Source organism: Kwoniella bestiolae, chromosome 1 (genome assembly GCF_000512585.2).
Source record: "Kwoniella bestiolae CBS 10118 chromosome 1, complete sequence".
Taxonomy (NCBI): domain Eukaryota; kingdom Fungi; phylum Basidiomycota; class Tremellomycetes; order Tremellales; family Cryptococcaceae; genus Kwoniella; species Kwoniella bestiolae.
The window spans coordinates 5,897,300-5,917,435 of record NC_089241.1 but is presented as its reverse complement, the minus strand read 5'-3'; the positions used below and the strand labels follow the sequence as shown (position 1 = coordinate 5,917,435).

The window sequence follows — 20,136 nt, the reverse complement described above, 5'->3', positions numbered from 1 at the left end:
CGTTGACTCCGGTTTTGGAGATTCGGTGCAGAGTTGAGAGGAAGTTGGTGTACACAGCGAAACAACAGCTCATGAGGAAGGAGGATGTGAGGAAATGCAAATGAAATTGAAGCTAAAATCGAAATAAAATATAGAGGCAGATGATTATAACCTTATTGCATATATACTCATACTTCATACCTATTTATAGATATGCAAAACGAACCGAAAATACTGGAAATAACGGACATGAATATGAAAAGGAAATGCATGGAATTAAATCAATGTTCAGCGACATGGCCAACGAGCACGATCTGACACCTGATTTTTCTGCGACTAGCCGATGAAACAATCGAAAGGTGTCGAAAGGAACAACAGGGATTACATATCACGTTACGATCAGACACGGTGGGAATGAAAAGAGCTGGGCGCTCTGAAAGGTATTGTTGCAGCGTTGCATCAGCCAAACACGTCAGAGGTGAACAAGCTGAAAGGATGGTACGGATGGTATTTCTGGTGATATGTACTCGTATCTCACCTGATGCACCTAGCAACAAAGTACAAATGCATCCCCTACCTAGATCTGCTCATCAGCATTCAAAAAGTATCCGTCCGATTATTGATAACATATAATAACATCAAAAATAAAATATAATACGGTTTCGAGCAATCATTACACTCATTCAATACCACGACACAACATAATTGAGACCATTAAAACAAAATAAAAACTCAGTCTAAATACACAGTACTATATAAGCTCAACAAGGCAAGCCCAAAATCCCTAAATGTCACCCAGAGTGCCAAGATTCGGAGAAGCCACCTCGGTGATCAGTCCTCCACCCAAAGCAAACTCCAACGCAGAGCGATCCATAGCCGACACTATGAACTCCAACGACGCGAAACGCAGAGAGCGCGTCAAAGCTTCCTTTTTGGAGTAGATGTCATGATAGATGGGCCTTCGCTTTATTCGTAGTAAATTTTGTACTGTACTTGGTCCTGAGCGTATACGTGATTTTCGAGTTTACGAGGAATTACGATAAGTTCGAGGAGAGCGCTGCTAGTACTGCTGGGAGTGGGAGCGGGAATGGGAAGAGGGATGATGATGATGGGTTGAAGGTTGATGGAGCAGATGTGAGGGAGGCATTGTTCAATGGGTAAGCATTCATCACATCTACAAGTTGGCCATGTCTGAGGGAGTGTATAATACCTTGATGGCTGATTCGATGTCTTGTATTGATATTTGACGTGGCAACATTGCAGAGACACGACATTCATGTTGATGGGCGCTACCGGCCTTGCAATCCTCTTGAATCTTCTACTACTCTTTGTAAGTTGATGTCCTCTGATCTCTTATGTCTTTAACCTCGTACAGCAGACTGATCGTTGGGCAAATTCACTTTTGCAGTTTATCAGGAAGTTTCCCGGATTGGTCATTAGATCGGGTCCCGTGCTGGGCGTATTCCTCTGTCTGGCTGCTGCTGGAGGTGAGTCCTCCATCTCCTTCTGCACGCAATGAAGTACCGGCGACTGACACAGTTTTGTGCGTGTTCCCATCTTGCAATACAGGACTCATTTATCTGCAAGGTGAGTTCTTATGCTAGTCTAAGAGCATGTACTGTAACCACACTACAGGTTGTCGTTATTTTTTATACTGCGATTTCAATGGAAAAAATAGGGCGTTACTGATTTTCAATGGTATCAAGCCTGGGTCACCGCCGCGGTGCTTGCAGTGACGGGTATCCTCCTAGGCGCATCGCTCTGGTTCATGAGGCACAAATTCCGTCTTGCCAGAGATCTACTAGACACCGCCAATAAAGGGGCCAAAAAGCATCATTCCGTTTTCTGGACAGTACTTATCGGTGCGCTGACTCACCCCTGTATCCCATAAACCCACCTGCTGATGCTTTTTCCATGTTGTTCAGGTCTTTTCGTCGAAGGTGTAATCTCGTTGTGGAATCTATTCACTTTCGTGGCTGTTTATCTGAAATTCGCACCGGGACGAGATGGCAAGTCATCTCCCCAGTAATGATCGATATACATCAACCTCACCCAGCGTGATGGAGGCTGACCATACGTGATACCGGTATTGCAGCATGCCAGGAAGTCGGATCTTGCTCTCTGGGTCTCCTGATCACTCTATTTATCTTTGTCTTGCTCACGTACCTTTGGGTATCATCAGTACGTTCAACTTGGCTTTCAACCTAACTTCTCCTGGGCTGATAGTGCCTTGGCGCCTCAGGTGGTAGGCAACGTTATAATCCTGACTTTGGCCGGCGGACCATACTCGACGTGGTGGGATGGTACCGATACCAAGGAGAAGAGCGAATCCTGGGCCGCATTCAAAAAAGCCACTTCCACTTCTCTTGGGTCAGTCGCATTTGGTAGTTTGTTAGTGGGGTTGGTGGAGACTCTCGCGTATATTATCAAGTCTATAAGTCTGGAGCTGTGTGGTGAGTACTCAACCTGCTTCGAAAAGAGGGCAAAGCCTAACATCTCGTCATTCCGTCTGCTACGGTAAACAGGTTCAGGTCTTTTCACATGCTGCGTGAGTCGAGTCTCGGATCAACCTGATACAGTATGAATAAAAGGAGCAGGCAATTTATTTTAGTCCATGCTGACAATTGCGTTCTTTTTTCTGGATTAGTGCTTCTGCTTCATCAATGCTATTGAGGGATTACTAGAGCTGTTCAACAAATACGTATAGTAAGTCAATCTTGTCATAGCCATATACCATATACCCCTGCCAGATGATAACAGTCTGAATCGCAGCGTCAAAATTGGTGTCGACAAATTCGAACATGGCTTTGTAAGAGTCTTCATTCCGAGCAGCCCCGCGTTGATGTTTACTGATCCTGTATGTCTTATCCAGATTCCATCGGCCAAAGCTATAGTCAAATTAGTCAAGAAGAGGAAGAACAAAGATGAAATGCCATTGGGTAAGTCATCCATCGGTCTTTCTCCTTTTCCCCATCCAAGAGCCAAATATTGTACTCTACACGCGACTGACAAGGAGTTTTTTGGTAATACCTAGGCGTAAACGCAATGATCACCGATTGTATCGTTGGATTCTCCTTACACACCACTTGCATCGCATGCGCTATCATCTGTACCGCCCTGACCTACGTGTACACCATCATCATCGATGGGACCGCGAAGGTCGATGATTGGTGGGACTGGGTTGTGTTGGTATATGCTTTCATCCTGGTTCTGAACATCGGTTTGGTCCTCACCTCTGCTTTGGTAAGTGCTCTGACGGTTGATGGAGTGGAATATTCGGAAAATGCTAAGTTGATTCTTTTACGGTAAATTTGCAGGACGCAGGCGTATCGACCATTTTGTTCTGTCTGGACAAAACCCCAGAGTAAGTCATATCACTTCGTCCTTGCATACTTACGACATCCGATGGGATACATTAATCTATAATACCTTTGCTGTCGAAACTTCCAAGCTGATATTTCTGTCTCGATAGAAATCTTGCAAAAAGGAACGAACAGTTTTACAAGGTGAGTTTCAAAATTTGCTTTTACCCAACTTGCTCCCTTCCTGCTATATCAATGATTGACGTCTTGCCTTGCGCTGGTACAGGCTCTAAGTACTGAAGAGTCGTATAAGAACTATCGTGGGTTGTTGAACAAGGATGACCTACCAGGAGAAGCTTAGACCACGGCGCTTCGCCAGCATCGGCAGGGTTCGTTTATCATGGAAGATTAGGGTATAAGAGGATGGTAGCCTCGTGCCAATTACCGGATATGCAAGAGTCGCATGCCTCACTCTCTGTCCTATGTATTGTGCCTCCAAATCCACAATATCGATATACTCCTTCCAAGTCCTCAGATAATCATCATTTTGGGTGATGTTAAGTCCATAGATAGTTTACCAATTGCCTATAACCCCTTTCATCTTCTCATCTACCAGCTCAATGAGGACAGTGGAACATGGTGGGGGGACGCAGTACTCGAGTTTGATAGGTCCACGATACGCGTCAAACATCGCCAATCACGCTAACAAAGCGTTAAAAGTTATCGTCATGCATCGGTGTTCGTACCTCATGCATGAGAGGTTTGAGTAATCAACATTGCAACGAGTTGCCTATACGGATCCGCTTTCAATCCAATTAGCTATATATACTGTGCAAAAGCTCTATCACCGAACCATTCATGGTTTTATTGTCTAGTGGTTAAGACCCTTGGTTCTGAACAGATCTTCCCGAGAAAGTTCGAAACTAGATATATCCAAGTAACCTGGGTTCGAATCCCAGTGAAACCTTGAAACATCTTTTTGCGTCATCCACCATCAGCACTGGCTGTTCTTGATCACGTTGAAGTCAGGTCATAACCGAAGTCAATGAACGGTGAGAATTGTGGTAAGAATTTGCATGGTCATATACTTCACATGCATGCACAGCAGCCGCCTCCGCTGTAAGCAAGACGAAGCATCGATCATTGATAATGACTTTTACAGTGAATCTCTCACGCCAAGCCTGGATCAATGTGAGCATTGACGCGTCTGAATGCGGGGGACCACTTGAACACTCTCTGATCTCTACTCTGTTTCCTTTTTTACCTGTCCATATATACTCACGCTTTGATCTCATCTCATCCCTGTTCTTGTAGCTGTACTGTCTCTGTATCACCGACTAGCACTGCGTCAAGGCAAGCTCACATCGATCCACGATGCAAGCACCTTCGCCTTCGACACCCACACCACTCCATCGGACAGTCCACAAAGTCCCTTCGCGTCGGTCTCTTTTCCAAAGTCAAAACCCATCTTTCTACTCCACCTCCCAGAACACGATCAGGCCAAATTCGTATCTTAGGCTATTCATTGGTGCGCTAGCTGTAGCAGCGTCCAAGAGCTGGGTACTGGATGATCCGAGGAAGCTTAGTGGTGGGACGGGATGGTTAGTTCTGGGTCTATGGGCTGGTAGGATCATAGGTGAATTGAAGGAGTTCATGGGCGATGCGAGGAAGAAGAGCAAAGAGGGTAGCAAGAGATCAGCAGTGAGTCCCTTCATATTCAGGATATCATCGCAATCCTGCTGTCACTAACCCAGTCGCACGGCAGAGCTCTGTTCAGCTCAGCGTGGTACTGGCCGTACAATCAGTTGCTTTCTTCGTCGCCCTCCAGCAGATAGGTCCTTTGAGGTAGGTGACAGTTCATATCAAGACAGGTTGTTTCACCGCTGACCCTTCGCCTCTCAGACTCACCATTGTAGCATATCTCGGTTTCATTCTGGATTTCGGAAGCATACTTGACGTAAACGGTGTGAGTGATAAATACGCGTGCAACAGTCCCACCTTGGCTTACCAGTCGCTGTCACTCAGCTTGCACCTCTCCTGCCTATCATAGTATCTGCAGTATACATCATAGGCCAAGCGGCAACACAGAATGGTAAGTCAGGCTGCTCCTTGTTATCCCAAGCATCGCCTTCTGACCGTTATTCGACTATAGTCATCGCTCTCATATCCACCATACTATTTGCCGGTACCACCTTTCTATCCGAACAGTATCTTTCCGATATATCATCCAACAGAAATCGCAGCGAAGATAAAGAGAAACCAAAGAATGATAGAGGACTATGGTATTGCTTAGTATCGACTGCAACTGCATCGGCATCGATATTTGTATTACATCAACTGGTTAGTCACCTCTCGCTATCACGCACGTTCGTCATCATAACGAATTGATAACTCATTTTCGAAAATCTTGAAAATAGGGAATCATACCAATCCCATTGCCTATATCTAATATTCCCGGACAAAGATTCGCTTCTTTTGTTACTGGACTATTGGTTCGATATATCCCATTCCCATTTACCTCGACCCCGTCTCCTGGATCAACACTTAGATTAAGGACGAGCAGAGATCAGACGTTGTTCATCTGTACTATCCCGGTACTCCAGTTCTTCGCTTTGAGTCCCGTACCGACCTATACAGACCTGCTGGTACTTCTACCTCTGGCATTAATCAGTACGACTATGACGGGCGAAAAGAAGATCAGCAGCAAAAATGGCCCAGCTCAGGTATGTCCAGGTGTCTCTGATGACAGTGAAAGTGATTTTGCTAAATATTCTACGATACAGTGGGGCTTCCCAAACAAATCCCTCTCAACTGCTAGACCATCCTGGTCTTTCATATCCCTCCTTCCTGCCAGATGGCGCCCCCATCTCCAGACTATCCTCAACACACCGACATCTTCCAAAATCTTCTACTTCCTTTTACTCAACTTGGCATACATGTTCGTTCAGATGGTATACGGCGTAGCTACGAACTCATTAGGATTGATCTCAGACGGTGCGTACTAGTTGGAAAAACTTCCATATCTCGAGCCCAGCTGATTTCCCTTATTAGCTATACACATGGCATTCGATTGTCTGGGATTAGCGGTGGGATTATGGGCGTCAGTAGCGGCTACTTGGAAACCTGATGGGAGGTATACATTTGGATATTCCAGAGTAGAAACGTTGAGTGGATTTGCGAATGGTGAGCTTCCCTCCAAAAGGCTGTATTTAATCAATGAGCTGACAGAGCTTTAGGCTGTTTCCTTATTCTCATCTCCATCTTCATCATATTCGAGGGTATACAAAGAGTGTAAGCTGTCTCACACAGACATATCATCGAAGAAGTAGCTGATTCGCTTTGAGCAGTATTGACCCGCCTGAGATGGAGACCCAACAACTCCTTCTTGTATCTGGCGTTGGTTTAGCTATCAACTTGTTCGGAATGTGGGCGACCGGCGGACATCATCATCATGGTCATGGACATAGTCATGATCACGGACATGGTCATTCGCACAGTCATGCTCATGTCCCAGTGAATGAGAAGAAGGTGAGTCCTTAAGGATTTGTCCGTTTCTTGAAGTGGGATGTCCGCTGACTCAGGATCTCAGGAGGATCACCGACATGATCATTCGCACGATCATCATCGATCAGAGTCCCAAGGAGTAAGTGATCACCCAGTCGTGTGGTGAACGACAGAGCTAAGACAAGGAGTAGACTTCCGCTTCTACCAGACAACAGAGAACGCTGGCCAAAAGAAGATCATCCGGATTCCTGAAAACTCAAGCTCAGCAAGATGCCCACAAGCATGATCATTCTCATGATGCGCATGACCATCAACCTCATGATCATAATCATGGCGCGTGTGATGGGCATGGGCATGAGCACGAGCATCACAGCCACGATGTAAGCTGCTACCTCCTTGATAAACGTGTATGTAGCTGACCTACTCTTTGCTCCAGCATCACGATCACTCTCATTCCCATGACGACCATTCCCACTGCAATGATCACTCTCATGAGCATCACTCTCACTCTCACTCTCACGACGATCACGGACATGGCCACGATCATTCCCATTCCCATAACATGCGAGGAGTTTTTTTACATGTCTTGGCCGACACGTTGGGAAGTGTGGGAGTGATCATTTCTACGATCCTGATCAAATACACCGGTTGGACAGGATTTGATCCCATTGCGAGTCTGTTCATTGCTGTTCTCATTATGGCTAGTGTGATTCCGCTGGTGATCGATTCGGGGAAAGTACTGTGTCTGGATGTCGGGTCGGAGAAAGAGGAAGAGATCAGAGGGGCACTATCAGAGGTGGGTAGTCCATTCCGATCACCACTCTCACCTCCGTTCACCCAGCTCTGTGACCCTGGGGTCAACCCCGTCTGATCAATGAGGCTGACATTACAATTCGTGTGTACAGCTATCATCAGTAGACGGCGTAGCGAACTACGCCTCCCCCCGCTTCTGGCCGCGATGCGAGGGTGAACTGATCGGATCGATACATATCCAACTATCTATCTCACCCTCTTCCATCGACCCCTCAAAATTCCATACCCCCTATTTATCCTCGAAATCGAAATTCACTGGTGGGGCTGGAGGGGACGCGATATATGTGAATTCTGAAAAGGTTGTTAGTAGAGTTGAGAAAGTGCTGAAGAGACGGATAAGGGGGTTGACAGAGTTGGTGGTGCAGATTGAGGGGAGTGAGGAAAGGGGGTTTTGTAGTTGTATGACTGGGGGGAGGTGACCGCGGTCATGCGTGATTGGACGATGGATGGCAGGTCATCGTGTTGATATGTATCAATAATGCATCGTTCTAATGGTATTGATGAGGAATGGAAGTATCGTGTAATTCTTCTCCTCGGAACACGGAGAGACAGATCGAAAAATGATGGATGCAGCAATTATACATCTATTTCTAACAGAATCTACAGTACTTCTATACACAGTCTCTCCACTCCACTGTAAAACAACATCCGCAAGGCAGTATGCACATTGAGAAGTTGAATACGATGCAAAATTAGAATAAAAGAAAAAGGACAGTGATGAGCATTATATAGTTGTATGGTGATTATTGAGAGGTGGGGGGAACAATCTTCGGAATGGTTTTATCGCCACTACGAGAATCTTGAGAAGATACTCGTCCCATAGCCCATCGATTCAACTTCCTTCATAGCTTCCTGAAGATGTTTATGGAAATGCGTCGGACCCAGCTGCGTTCATCGTACTTCCCTATCAGCTACAGTATTCCCCATTGGGACTCGAGTGATGTCAAAGGAATGAAAGAGAACTTACAAGTTCAGTCAATCCCACAATTTTGAATCTCTCAATTTGACCAGGTTTGATAGATGCGAAATGGACTCCAACGCCTCGTTCATGGTATGCTCGACTGAGTTCATACAGGATTTGAATCGCTCTGTGGTGTGATGTGATGTACAATCAGTGATTACTGGGATATGCAAAGTGATCCGTTCAGGATACTCACGAGGCATCAATCTCCTGTACTTCCCCCATATGCATGATCAGCGCTTTGGCGGATTCTCTCCTGGGTTCGTCAGAGGGATGAGATTTCCCATGACCATACAGCTCGAGCTAGAAGTAATCCCGAGTATCAGTATTCCTTAACTATCTCATGTGATTGAGCTGTTGACTACTCACCCTCCTCAAACGTTCTTTCAGCTGACCAGTATTGGCAAAGCTCAGACTCTCCCTTATTCTCACTACCAATACACCCGGTATCTCCTCTTGGGCATTCTCATCCTCATCTATCGGTGCCCATTGGTCTGAGTCAGGCAATCTACCGATAATTTGAATTCTTGGCTGTGAGGATTTTTGAACTACCAAAATCAAGGATAAGACTACGGAAGCTACTAGACCGATCTAATGAAAGATAACGTGATTGCATGAGCTTGATTGTACCATGTGAATGAGATTGAAGTGAGCGAACCCACCTCCATTGAGAAGAACAACGTGAGAATAAACGTTCCGGTCATTTGCATGAAATCGGTCCAGGCTCGCATTTTGTAGAAGTAATGAATCTCATGAGGAGCTTCCGCGAGGACTGAGATCGTTATGACAGTTAGGGTATTGACACGCATCCACGTTATCCCAGAAGACTTACTGCTATACACCACAAGCGTAATGATCACAGCTAGAGTAGCCTGGCCATTGAGATCAGCATGGGAATCCCAGATCGACTAAGATCATGCTCACCTTAGGCAAGAAGTAAAGATAAGGCAGCAAGAAGTAGATGGACAGTATGATAGCTACGCTCGATATCATGCTCGCCATCTGGGTTCTCCCACCGGTCTGGCCGTTCAACCTTGATCCTACAACATTCGAGATAGCGCATTAGTCAGAGTCTGAAGGTTGAGTAGCTAGTCTCGCAATGACTTACGAGTAATGGAACCGAAGATAGGTATACATCCAGTGACAGTCAAAAATGATGAAGCGAGATTGGTAGCACCTACAAAGGTAAACAGGTCAATTTGATACTTTGACTTTCATAAGTTGAGCCAGCTCGCCTAAAGCCACCAATTCCCTATTCGGACTAACAGCATAACCATACTTCATAGCGTTCTCTCTGGCAGCTACAATCGAATCCACCACTCCAATAACAGCGGATACGAAAGCGGTAGGCAACTAATCGATACATCAGCATACCATCCCAGTCTACATCATAAATGGTAGATAAGACATACCGTATAATTGAAATACTTCATCGCCCTCTTATTCAAAGGCCACCCAAAAGGAACAGCAGCATCACCCTTGATCTGTCCCAGTATATCTATACCTCTCTTATCCCAATCGAGCGCAGCGGAAAGTACAGTGGATGTCACGCATAAAACCAGAATTTCAGGTACGTATCTCACCCATGTCCCACCGGGTCTCTTAACTGCTTTTTGCTTGATCACTCTGGCAGCGATGAGGAATGCTAGAGAGGTGAAACTGAGGATCATTGTTGGTTTGTTCATGTGATCGAGGTGTTTGAGAGTGAAGATGAGCTTTTGGAGAGGTAGGGAGGGCGGGTCTTCGGCGTTCTCGGGATGGGAGAGGACATGCTCCATCCCTAGCATTGGGACTAATTGGGCTATGAAGATGATCTAGGAGCATGGGATAGGCAGTGTTAGCTCAAATGGATGTGGATAGACCAAGAGAGCTGAGAATTGCTTCACTCACTATACCGACGGCGGTGATGAAGCCGTGTAAGAGCGCTCGAGACAAGACTACATCTAAGAAACCTAGACGAAGCAGACCGAGGATACTGGTGATCAAGCCGATCTATGAATCACGGACTAGTCAGCTTCATTTCTGACTGATCTCGTTTTCAAGATGTGACTTACCTGGAAAGTAGCCATAACGGATAAAGCGGCGGCATTTAGTTCTGGATGTTTGGGCTTATGATGTGGATCTCCAAATACAGCATCTTGAATCATCTGGCCCATAAGCAGGGAAAGAGAAGCTTCAGGACCGATGGACAGTTGGCTAGTGAGCAAGATCCATTCATCAGCTATATGTACTTTGGTGTAAGGCGACGAGGACTAGGGAATAGTCAACTGACCGACAGGTACCAAGTGCGCTGTATGCTAAAGCTGGTACCGCTGTCGACCACAGACCTGCTAGGGGGCTCAGTCCTGCTAGACCGCTGGCATATGACATTGACTGTCAGAGACGAAAGCAGTCATGTGAGCACGATGATATTTTGAACCTAAAATAGGGGGAACTTACCTGGGGTATGAGCAAGCAAGCAACCGACAAGCCAGCTACGACATCCCCCGAGAACCTAGGGCAAGCACGTCATTCAACAACTCACACAGAACAAATCAACGCCGATATTAAGCACGCAGTTTTGAGTGTAAGACAACTTGTGGATGATGAGAGAACCACTCACAAGGACCAGGAATAATTAGGCAGCCAATCCGTAATGGGTACATAATACTTAGATCTCTGCTTCAGCTTCGCAGCGATAGCCAACGTAGATTTCCCCTTCTTGTTAGTCTTCGTATCAACTTTGATTGACCCATCGTCACTTCCCACGCCATTCTCGACCCAGCTCCCCTGATGCGAGGGATTATCAATTAGCAACGGTGTATTCTCGTTCGCTCCCATTCTGCCGTTGGTGTGACTACGTGCTGATGCTGATGACTCTGCGGTAGCGAATAGTATAGCGGAGGAATTACGTGGTATGTTGTTCGTAGAGGAAATGATGGAGCGTCGATCGTCCAATGAAGACATCGTGGGTGTAGTCGTATATATATGTTGAGTGTGCCGCAAAGTGAAGAGAAATTCTGGAGTCGTGCTTCGTGATTCGTGAGGAGGGGTCGTGAATTATAAAGTCAGAGCTTGGATCCAAATTCGATTCTTCCTGAGGTAGGTGATTAAGCGTTGATTAGCGATGGTCTTGCTGTGAAGTCTTTCAGGATGTTCTCATGGTACAAGTCTAATGATTCTATCCACTCTATACTCTAAGCTCTATGAGATGCAGTTTGTAAAGGGAAAAGGTGAAAGGTGAGATTGAGAATTGAGAGTAAAGTGAATCAATGTGTTGCGCTTAAAACTAAGTGTTTGGTGTTGTTTATCGGCTAACTCGCGTAAAGGGAGGGCATGGGAACCACGCTAACGGACATCACCGAACGCACATCATCTGAAGATCAGACCAGTTATAAAAAGACTATTTCATGTGCTTATCTCTTTACTTTGAACAGAATATCAATGGCAGGATATGGTACAAGGAAGTCTAGAATGGTTACCCAAGGTCAATTCTGCTAAATCACTCTCTTACTTGTTTGTTATCATATTCAACTTCGCTAGAGAAGCGATTAATTACGTATGAACAGCTTAACAAAGTGTCCGCCACCCAATGCCAAGCAGTTGATTGAAGAGAAAGGATGAACGTTTGTTCGAATTACCTCTACCAGATGTGCGGAAACGCCTCTTCCTCATAAAAGCTACACAATGCATACTCAAAAATATGGATATGCTAAATTGTAAAGGTCCTTTCCCTCTTCTTATCTACCTTAGAGCTTAGCCTACGGACGGACAGAACGGATGTATCAGTACTGTCCATTTCGGTAACTTATCTCAGAAATGACCAAAGATGATAATCCACTTACTTGTTCAGCAGCAGCTCCACCACCTAGAAGGCTACCTAATCCCGTACCGCTCAATAAGCCTTGTAAATCTTGGGTGAGATCGCCGGTACTTCCGCCTGATAAGAGGGTTCCGAGGTTCTCGCCGAGCTTTTGGAAAATGGCAGTACCGTCTGCGGAGCCTGATCCTTCGGCACCCGCCTCTTCAGTTGCAGCAGATTCACCTTCTGCGCTGGTAGCACCTTCGGTAGCAGTGGCTTCGGCAGCCTAAACGATAACATCCATATCAGCGAATATTACCTCATGCGCTGATGCAGCCCTAGCAATGCTCAACTCACTACGGTAGCAGTCGCCTCAGCACCCTCAGCGGAGGCAGTACCACTCCCAGCAGCTTCACCTTCGGATGATGCAGTGGCAGTGGCAGTAGCGTTGGCAGCTCCCTCGGCCTCAGCAGAAGCCGTACCGTTAGATGCGGACTCAACAGCGTCGGAAGCTTCAGTGGCGGTTGCAGCGGCCTGAACCCACGCGGTCAATCCCATTGCTCAAGGGGAGAAGTCATGCAGAAATTGATAACTCACCTCGGCAGCAGAAGTAGCTTCAGCAGCTCCGGCTCCAGCTTCACCTTCAGCCGCGGTAGCAGTGGCCTAAAACATATGGTCAGCTAACCTTGCCCAATGGATGGAATGAAGAATCATGTGGCTCACCTCAGCAGCACTCGCTGCTTCTGAGGTAGCACCAGCTTCACCTCCCTATACATCCAGATCAGCCTCGACTCGACTTGGTAGCAAACCTGGACCTACCTCCGCGGCCGCTGTTGCTGTCGTCCCTGCTAATCCGGCTTCGGTAGCAGTAGCCGTAGCACCTGCTTGACTTTCCGCCCCGGCCGCAGCTGTAGCTTCGGCGGTGGCTGTGGCCTACATCAAATGTACATTGATTGGTCAAATGTTTAAAGAGTGGGGCAGAGCGACTCACCTCGGCAGCACCATCTTCGGCTTCTCCCTATATCTCAAGTAACGTCTCAATACGAGTTATGAATGCATGTAAGATAGAAGTTCACTCACAGCAGCACCCTCAGCCTCTGTCGCAGTCGCCTCTGCTCCGGCAGCTTCGGTAGCTGTAGCTTCCGCGACTACTCCATCACCTTCTACACTGACGGTCTGGATACTAACTTCACCTTCTTCATCAGCCTCACCGGTGGCCGTAGCGGTAGCTTCGGCTTCAGCTTCGGCAGAAGCGGTGGCCTCAGCTCCGGCTTCTTCAGTAGCAGTAGCGGTCTCTTCTGCACCTGCTTCTTCACTGGCAGTTGCTTCAGCAGCACCCTCTTCACCCTCTGCAGCAGCGTCTTCTCCAGTACCAGCTTCTTCGGCAGCAGCAGCGGTATCTTCAGCTCCGGCTGCTTCAGTAACAGTAGCAGTAGCTTCCGCTTCAGCGGCAGTCTCCTCCGCGGCCGCAGTGTCAGTGGCAGTAGCTGCTTCGCCCTCAGCAGCGGCGGTCTCTCCAGCTGCTCCGGCTGCTTCTTGGGTAGCAGTGGCGGTGGCAGTAGCAGCAGCTTCGTCATCCTGTAATTCAACGACTTCTCAGTAAAAACTCGTAGTCACACCGATCGACAACAGAGCAGAAGAGCAGAATACCTCACCCCGCCGGCTACTTCTCCAGCCACTGCACCCCCCGCAGCACCAGCCACTGCTCCCCCAGCAGCTCCAGCAGCTACCGCACCACCATTCCCATTCCCACCATTCCCTCCTCGATTTCTTCCTCCTCTACCATTTCCTCCTCTACCCCCACCCCCACCGCGGGTGTTTCCTCGATTTCGTCCGATTCCGAATAGTTGTCTTTCGGCCTAGTGGAGTTGTGGGTATCAGCTCACTTCCATTGTATATACTCCACTGGGCGCGCACTTGTTGATTGAGTGTGGTATAGGTGAGTCGGACTCACCAGATCATCTCGTTTAGCTTGAGCCTGTGTCATACCGTCAATTGAAGAACTTAGCGATCGAAGGTAGTTTGACTGATCGTGGTGTCTCTTCACACCCTAAATATTCATAACAAATTCTCAGCATCAGCCAGTCCTAGCATATCGGATTCAAGGGTATGACCTAATTCTAGTAGAGCTAGAATGGCAAGAGGGAAGCCCGGTAGATGGGAAGAGACGAGACTCACATCTTGTAAAGCCTTTTTGAAGTGCTCGATATTGGCTTGAGGAAGGACCAAGCCCTGAGCGAGGAAGGGGAGGAGGAAGAGTAGAGTGAAGAGTTTGGTTAATTGGGTCATCTCGATTAGGGTGAGGTTGGTTTGGTTGGGATTGGTTGAAGGGGAAGTGACCGGCACAGAAATGTTTGTTAGCAGGGTTTCCGAAGACTTGAATAGGTATGTAATATCACTGGCTTTAAGTTTGAAGTGAACAAGAATGAAATAAGAGGATCAACCTCGTTTTGTGAATTAAGTACAGTGAAAAGAGGAAAAGTTTTGGTCAATATGAGGAGCAAGTCAATTGCTTGAGGAGAAGAAAAACAGTTTCGAGCGACTGCTAGAAGACCTTTATATACCTTGCATCTTTGGAGCTGGGAGTGGTATGCGGAAGTGATTGGAAAAGCGTTGTCAAGGTGATTTGGTAGTTTGAGAATGCCGCGCAGCATCAGTACTATGACACCTCATAGTGCAGTCCGTTACTATGTTGTCACTTGGTTTCTTCGAGATACATGATCTGTTCTTAACGCTAGTGATATTGGGTAGACGGCCGTAGATTATTTCGAAGAGATACGCGAGATATTCGGCATGTAGTCAAGGTGAAGGAATTCCTATTCTCATTTGACGTTGTTACCCATCGAACGTGCTTTTGGTTGATATGGATCTGAGTCTCGTTGAGGGGTTAACCCGCTTTTAGCATGGCATGTCACCATAGTAAAGTCTTGGCATGAGATCGTATCGTATGGAAGTGAAATTAGCATTACTCGTTGTTCAGGTCGTCACTGTAAGATCGCGTTGTCTTGCAGAAGTCGACCAATGAATATTGATACCATCGCAACATTGGTGATCTAGCCCATACCACCTACTGCACGCCGACACGCCGCGCTGAGTGGCCGTGATCACTATGACTGCCTGCTTAACGATACATCGGAATCAGTGTAACCGCCCATCGACCAGATGCAACACGACGACTGACTACTGTATCCCATCATACGCTTTCCCTTGCTACCGAAGAGGTGGTACCATGTACAGTCGTCCAATCAGATCGACATGCATATAATCTATGTGCGACACATGCATGGTGGTTGGAATTTTGACAATCCCATCGTCAGAACCACGATTCATTCGATAGCTGAAAGTCGGTATAGCTGAAAGTCGGTTAAATAGGGGATCACCCCCATATTCAGGCACAGACCCCCTGCCCCTCGTATCACCTCGAACGATGTCTGTTTATTGTTCGTTCGTTCGTTCAACATGATACCGATCCGATCACATCTATACCATCGTTCATCTTATTGTTCTTATACAACAAAATGCAACAGGTAGCACATGAATAATAAGATCATCATTCATCCTCAGCTCGGTCCTCGAACCTCGATGTCACAAGCCACATCACACCTAGCCTCATGGTATCGTACATACACCATCACGTACGTACACCTCTCTTCAAGAAAGAGAGAAATACACAAAACGAGTCTGTGTGTAAAGTCTATTGTTAGAGATGTTGAACAAACAATGGAATCCTCATCCTTGGTACTATTTCAAGATGAAACGTCGTCCAAACGAGATCCCCTCAGTAGCTTACACAGCTTAGGTTGAGTGAAAGAACAATGAACAAGTGAGTTAGTCTAGGTTAGTACTAGTAGTGTAATCGGATTGATCGCCTTTGACCGATGATACGGTAAGCATACTGTTGTACACACGCACAATCACAAATACACAAAACACACAACCACTTTCATACACACTCCTCGCTTGTGTAAAACAACAATACACATCTCACCTTTCAACCTTAATTCTTGACATGACCTGATACGAACAATAACGAATATCACTATACCATCATCATCACTATAACCCATCAATACTTTGCCACCCCCTGGATCCATCTTGTCACTCATACTAGAACACAACCTTCTTATTGTTCTCTTTCGCAGACTTGTCCTTTTTGTTACACAATCAACTAACACAGCTTATTGTTCTCATCACATAATATATATATCCCTTGATCCTTAGCTCTCCTACTCGTCCTCTGTATCTCCACATACATACACCCACTCCTCCTTCCTCTCGATTTACACCTTTGAAAGGTATCAACTCTGAAGCGGCATCCGTCCAACCGACCTACCTCTCCTCTACTGCCTATCAAACACATTGACGCTTTACCCCTTAACACGACCTTTGATCTCAACTCATTTCACACAGAGTAGTCGCTTGTACTCGTACTCATCACACAAGATCGACATCAGTCAATCAGTTAATCCGTCCAGTTGGTCCAACTCAACCGAGGTGTACCTGCCTCACTCACCCCCACTCTCACCTCAGACTCCAACGAATATATACCATGCCTCCTTCAAGATCCTCACGATCTTTCTCCCTTCCTTCCTCTCTCAGTCATCATACCTCTCAATCAATCCCAAGGCATCCTTCAAATACTCATCGCCTTGAAACCACTCCCACTACCACTCATCCAAATAACATCCCTTTGTATTCACACAGATTGAGTACAGCTCGAAGGACCACGACATCAACAAATCAACAATCCCAATCAATCGATTACTCTGATTCTTTCTTTTCCTTTCCATCTTTCTCTTCTCCCTCGCAGACTAAACGAAGACGATCTCATACCTCTAGACGAATCAATAACGATCATACTCGACATTCAATCGATATAACGCAACGAGCACCAATCTCAGAAGATAAAGATACACTGGGCAATTCAATCGCCGACTCCACGTTCATCCTCGCGTCGCCCAGAAAACGACTGTTAAAGGGTTGATTACAGCGACTCTGCACGACCCAACATGGTATTCCAATCTCACACGAACTACCTCTCAGCGCAGGTACAGGTGGTCTTGGAGAATGAGGGGGTTATGGATATGCTTGGTGGACCTAACACTGGGTGAGTAGTGGTCTCTCTGTGGTACGGTTGACTCAGCTTGAGTAATGTGTGATGTGGATTGGATTGAATTGCCACCCGGTTATAATGGGCTTACTCGGCCGAGTGATGAGTATGGTTGAATGTTGAGTGTGTTTTTGATGATCAAAGGACGTTTTGGCGATGTGACGTGTGTGGTGTGGACTTTGTGTGGATTGATGGAGGCTGACATGACCACATACACACACCATGAATAGTACGAGCTACTCCTTACCTGGTCATATCATCATCTCATTACCCGCTTTGCCCGCCCCATTAGAAGGTAGACTGAGAGAAGTGAGGGATTTGAAGATTGTCATGGAGGGTAAATCCGAATTCTGGGATGATCACGGTGAGAATAGCTAGTGAATATACGAATGTAGACACCAGCTGACTGAACACGACTTGGTGATCATTGCTATAGGGCGATACACACCCATGCGATTATATACAACCTCTCTCACACTTGCAACTCCTTCCAAACCACTCCTTCTCCCTTCGCACGATCCCACGAGACCCCACGCTCAAAGGATCCAACTTGCCGTGGCCTTTGACATGAGACTTCCTGGGTGGTTGCCTCCTTGCCACGATTCAGAAATGACCACCATCTCTTATGGTTTTATTGCTCATTCGACAATCGGATGGACCGAACCAGCGACTACCACTTATGCCACACCCAGCATCGCTTCTTCCTCTTCGATCTCCCTCTCCTCCTCTTCGTCCTCGAGCGACGGCGATATCATCATGGAGAGCATTACTCCCATCCCTATCAGACCAGTCATCATGAAGCCTAAATCATCAAAACCATTCGACTCGATCTTCGGTAATCATTCCCTCCTCGCCAAGTCAATCGAGAAATCATCTTCCAAGTGGTCCCCCTTCACCATCCAAAGGCACAGATTACCTTCTGCTATCGGTCATTCCGCTCAGGAAAGAACGGAAAGACATTTCACACTCAGGCCCGAAGCGGATAGCACCAGTCCTGTCGAGTGCGTGGTCACCGTACCTGATTGGGTGGACGTGAATGGTGAGGAGAAGAGCTTGAAAGTCAGTCTTAGAGTTAGAGCTAGAAAACCTGTATCTCAAGGTATGGATGTGGATACCCCTCAAGCGTCTTCCAGTGAAAGTGGATCTTCTGCTGCCCCTACTACAAACGATGAAACGCCTTTGTCAGGAGGTGGATCAAGGGAATTGGAGTCTGTTCCTATGGAAAGATCTAGTGGGAAGGGTAAGAAAGCTGAAGAGGATTTGTCGACATATATCCTCGAGCTGGGTATGGAGGTGGAAGAGACCGAGAGGTATACGTGAGTCAACCATATCCCCGTGCTAGATAAGTGTGTCTTGCTGATTGATTGAGAACAGGTCAACTCCCTCTCAATCATTCACCTCGTCTTTCCCTCTTCCCGCCGACCAACCTTCCCGAAACTCGTCCGTGAATCAGTTGATCTCCCCAAGAATGGGCTACGCAGATGGCTCAGGCAGTTTCTTGGGATACGACGAAAGACCTTTCAAGGGAATGCGGACTAGACAGTGTCTGCTCAGTGATGATGGTAATCAACGAAACTTCTTCTTCGCCGACAAAGGTTTGGGATTAGGTGATAAATGGAGGAAAGTGAATGTCATCTTACCTATGCCAAGTCTCGAATCTGGTAAATCATCAAGTACGAGACCACAGCCTGAGTTGGATGGACCGTTCTTGAAGATCAGACATGATTTGAAGATTAGGGTGGTATGTAGGAGTCCAGGAAGTAAGGATGATAACGTGAGTTTTGCGCTTATTTTCCACCTTACCCGTCCTTCGATGTAGGACAGATTACTGATTATCATGAGTTGTACAATAGCAAGTGGTGATCCTCTCAACACCCATCAAATTCGGTACCTGTCCCTCCCCAATCCCATCCTCCAAACCCAAACCCGCACCTCTTCCAGCATATATCCAACTATTCCACGAGAACGGTGATTTGAGGGAATGCGATGCCCTCCCTATCTATTCCAAATCCAACTCCTCAACCCCAGAAGTCGAGGCCGCCGAGTCGATCTCTGTACCGATACAGGAGCCCACGCCGAGCTACGCTTCATTGTATCCCCTGACTGCTCGACCATGTTCATCGAGATCGCCTTCCCCCTCAAGTCTCGCTTCGTCTTCCTCGTCAAGCCTACTGGGAAGGAGGGATAGAAGTTCCTCGCCCTCCCCTTCGTCAGAATATGAACCGATGGATGTGGATAGTATAGGTTCGTCGGATGATGAACACTCTACTACCGGTAGGATCAGGAATGTGGGGGAGAACGTGCAGAGTAGGAAGTTAGCGAGAACGGTTCAAAGAGGGATTAGAGCTGCTGCGTGATTCTTGATTCTTGATTCATGACCTTTAACGTCTTGTACGATACAGATTGATGTGTGCATAACCTAGCATTCGATCCATTTCATTATTACTCATCATTCTAGTATCATGTTTCCTATAATATTGATATTGTATTGTACTGTACTGTATTTCTAGTTCGTTTCGTTTCTGTTTAATTATGGTCATGCCTTGAATCAATGTGATCATCACGTTTACACATCTATGCAATATTGGTTTTTGGACTTTTAGCTTTGACCTTGAAATTGCACATACCGTATCGGATCGTGGATATATGGTACATGGTACATGTTACACTGCGATTTTTCATACCT

At 46.6% G+C, this 20,136-nt stretch overlaps 5 protein-coding genes across 5 annotated transcripts; 3 read left to right on the top strand and 2 right to left on the bottom strand.

Annotated features, from left to right (window-relative positions):
- Positions 1–767: 767 nt before the first annotated feature.
- I302_102214 (uncharacterized protein) lies at positions 768–3,642 on the top strand (the record flags this gene model as incomplete). The annotated part of the gene is made up of 17 exons (XM_065869443.1): positions 768–916; positions 984–1,136; positions 1,243–1,309; positions 1,388–1,466; positions 1,549–1,566; positions 1,686–1,841; positions 1,905–1,988; positions 2,075–2,160; positions 2,222–2,432; positions 2,505–2,527; positions 2,627–2,685; positions 2,752–2,788; positions 2,852–2,918; positions 3,014–3,222; positions 3,297–3,343; positions 3,452–3,485; positions 3,568–3,642. 17 exons carry the CDS (start codon positions 768–770, stop codon positions 3,640–3,642), a joined length of 1,554 nt encoding a protein of 517 aa, XP_065725515.1.
- A 1,013-nt stretch (positions 3,643–4,655) lies between these two features.
- On the top strand, positions 4,656–8,017 carry I302_102213 (uncharacterized protein; the record flags this gene model as incomplete). The annotated part of the gene is made up of 14 exons (XM_065869442.1): positions 4,656–4,982; positions 5,047–5,126; positions 5,184–5,247; positions 5,307–5,373; positions 5,434–5,621; positions 5,699–6,004; positions 6,065–6,275; positions 6,333–6,464; positions 6,518–6,572; positions 6,629–6,809; positions 6,871–6,924; positions 6,977–7,165; positions 7,222–7,581; positions 7,691–8,017. The coding sequence occupies 14 exons, from the start codon at positions 4,656–4,658 to the stop codon at positions 8,015–8,017; spliced, it is 2,541 nt and encodes an 846-aa protein (XP_065725514.1).
- A 370-nt stretch (positions 8,018–8,387) lies between these two features.
- Positions 8,388–11,505, bottom strand: I302_102212 (uncharacterized protein; the record flags this gene model as incomplete). The annotated part of the gene is made up of 15 exons (XM_065869441.1): positions 8,388–8,483; positions 8,566–8,686; positions 8,756–8,862; positions 8,929–9,150; positions 9,222–9,331; positions 9,392–9,431; positions 9,484–9,599; positions 9,668–9,736; positions 9,795–9,912; positions 9,972–10,373; positions 10,450–10,551; positions 10,614–10,755; positions 10,832–10,932; positions 10,999–11,053; positions 11,162–11,505. The coding sequence occupies 15 exons, from the start codon at positions 11,503–11,505 to the stop codon at positions 8,388–8,390; spliced, it is 2,145 nt and encodes a 714-aa protein (XP_065725513.1).
- Positions 11,506–12,323: 818 nt separating this feature from the next.
- Positions 12,324–14,629, bottom strand: I302_102211 (uncharacterized protein; the record flags this gene model as incomplete). The annotated part of the gene is made up of 10 exons (XM_019187588.1): positions 12,324–12,626; positions 12,698–12,874; positions 12,938–13,003; positions 13,064–13,108; positions 13,160–13,273; positions 13,332–13,358; positions 13,421–13,918; positions 13,996–14,199; positions 14,295–14,390; positions 14,519–14,629. 10 exons carry the CDS (start codon positions 14,627–14,629, stop codon positions 12,324–12,326), a joined length of 1,641 nt encoding a protein of 546 aa, XP_019050466.1.
- Positions 14,630–17,349: 2,720 nt separating this feature from the next.
- On the top strand, positions 17,350–19,807 carry I302_102210 (uncharacterized protein; the record flags this gene model as incomplete). Its single annotated transcript, XM_019187587.2, has 5 exons — positions 17,350–17,447; positions 17,681–17,814; positions 17,887–18,766; positions 18,825–19,224; positions 19,304–19,807. 5 exons carry the CDS (start codon positions 17,350–17,352, stop codon positions 19,805–19,807), a joined length of 2,016 nt encoding a protein of 671 aa, XP_019050465.2.
- Positions 19,808–20,136: the final 329 nt, after the last annotated feature.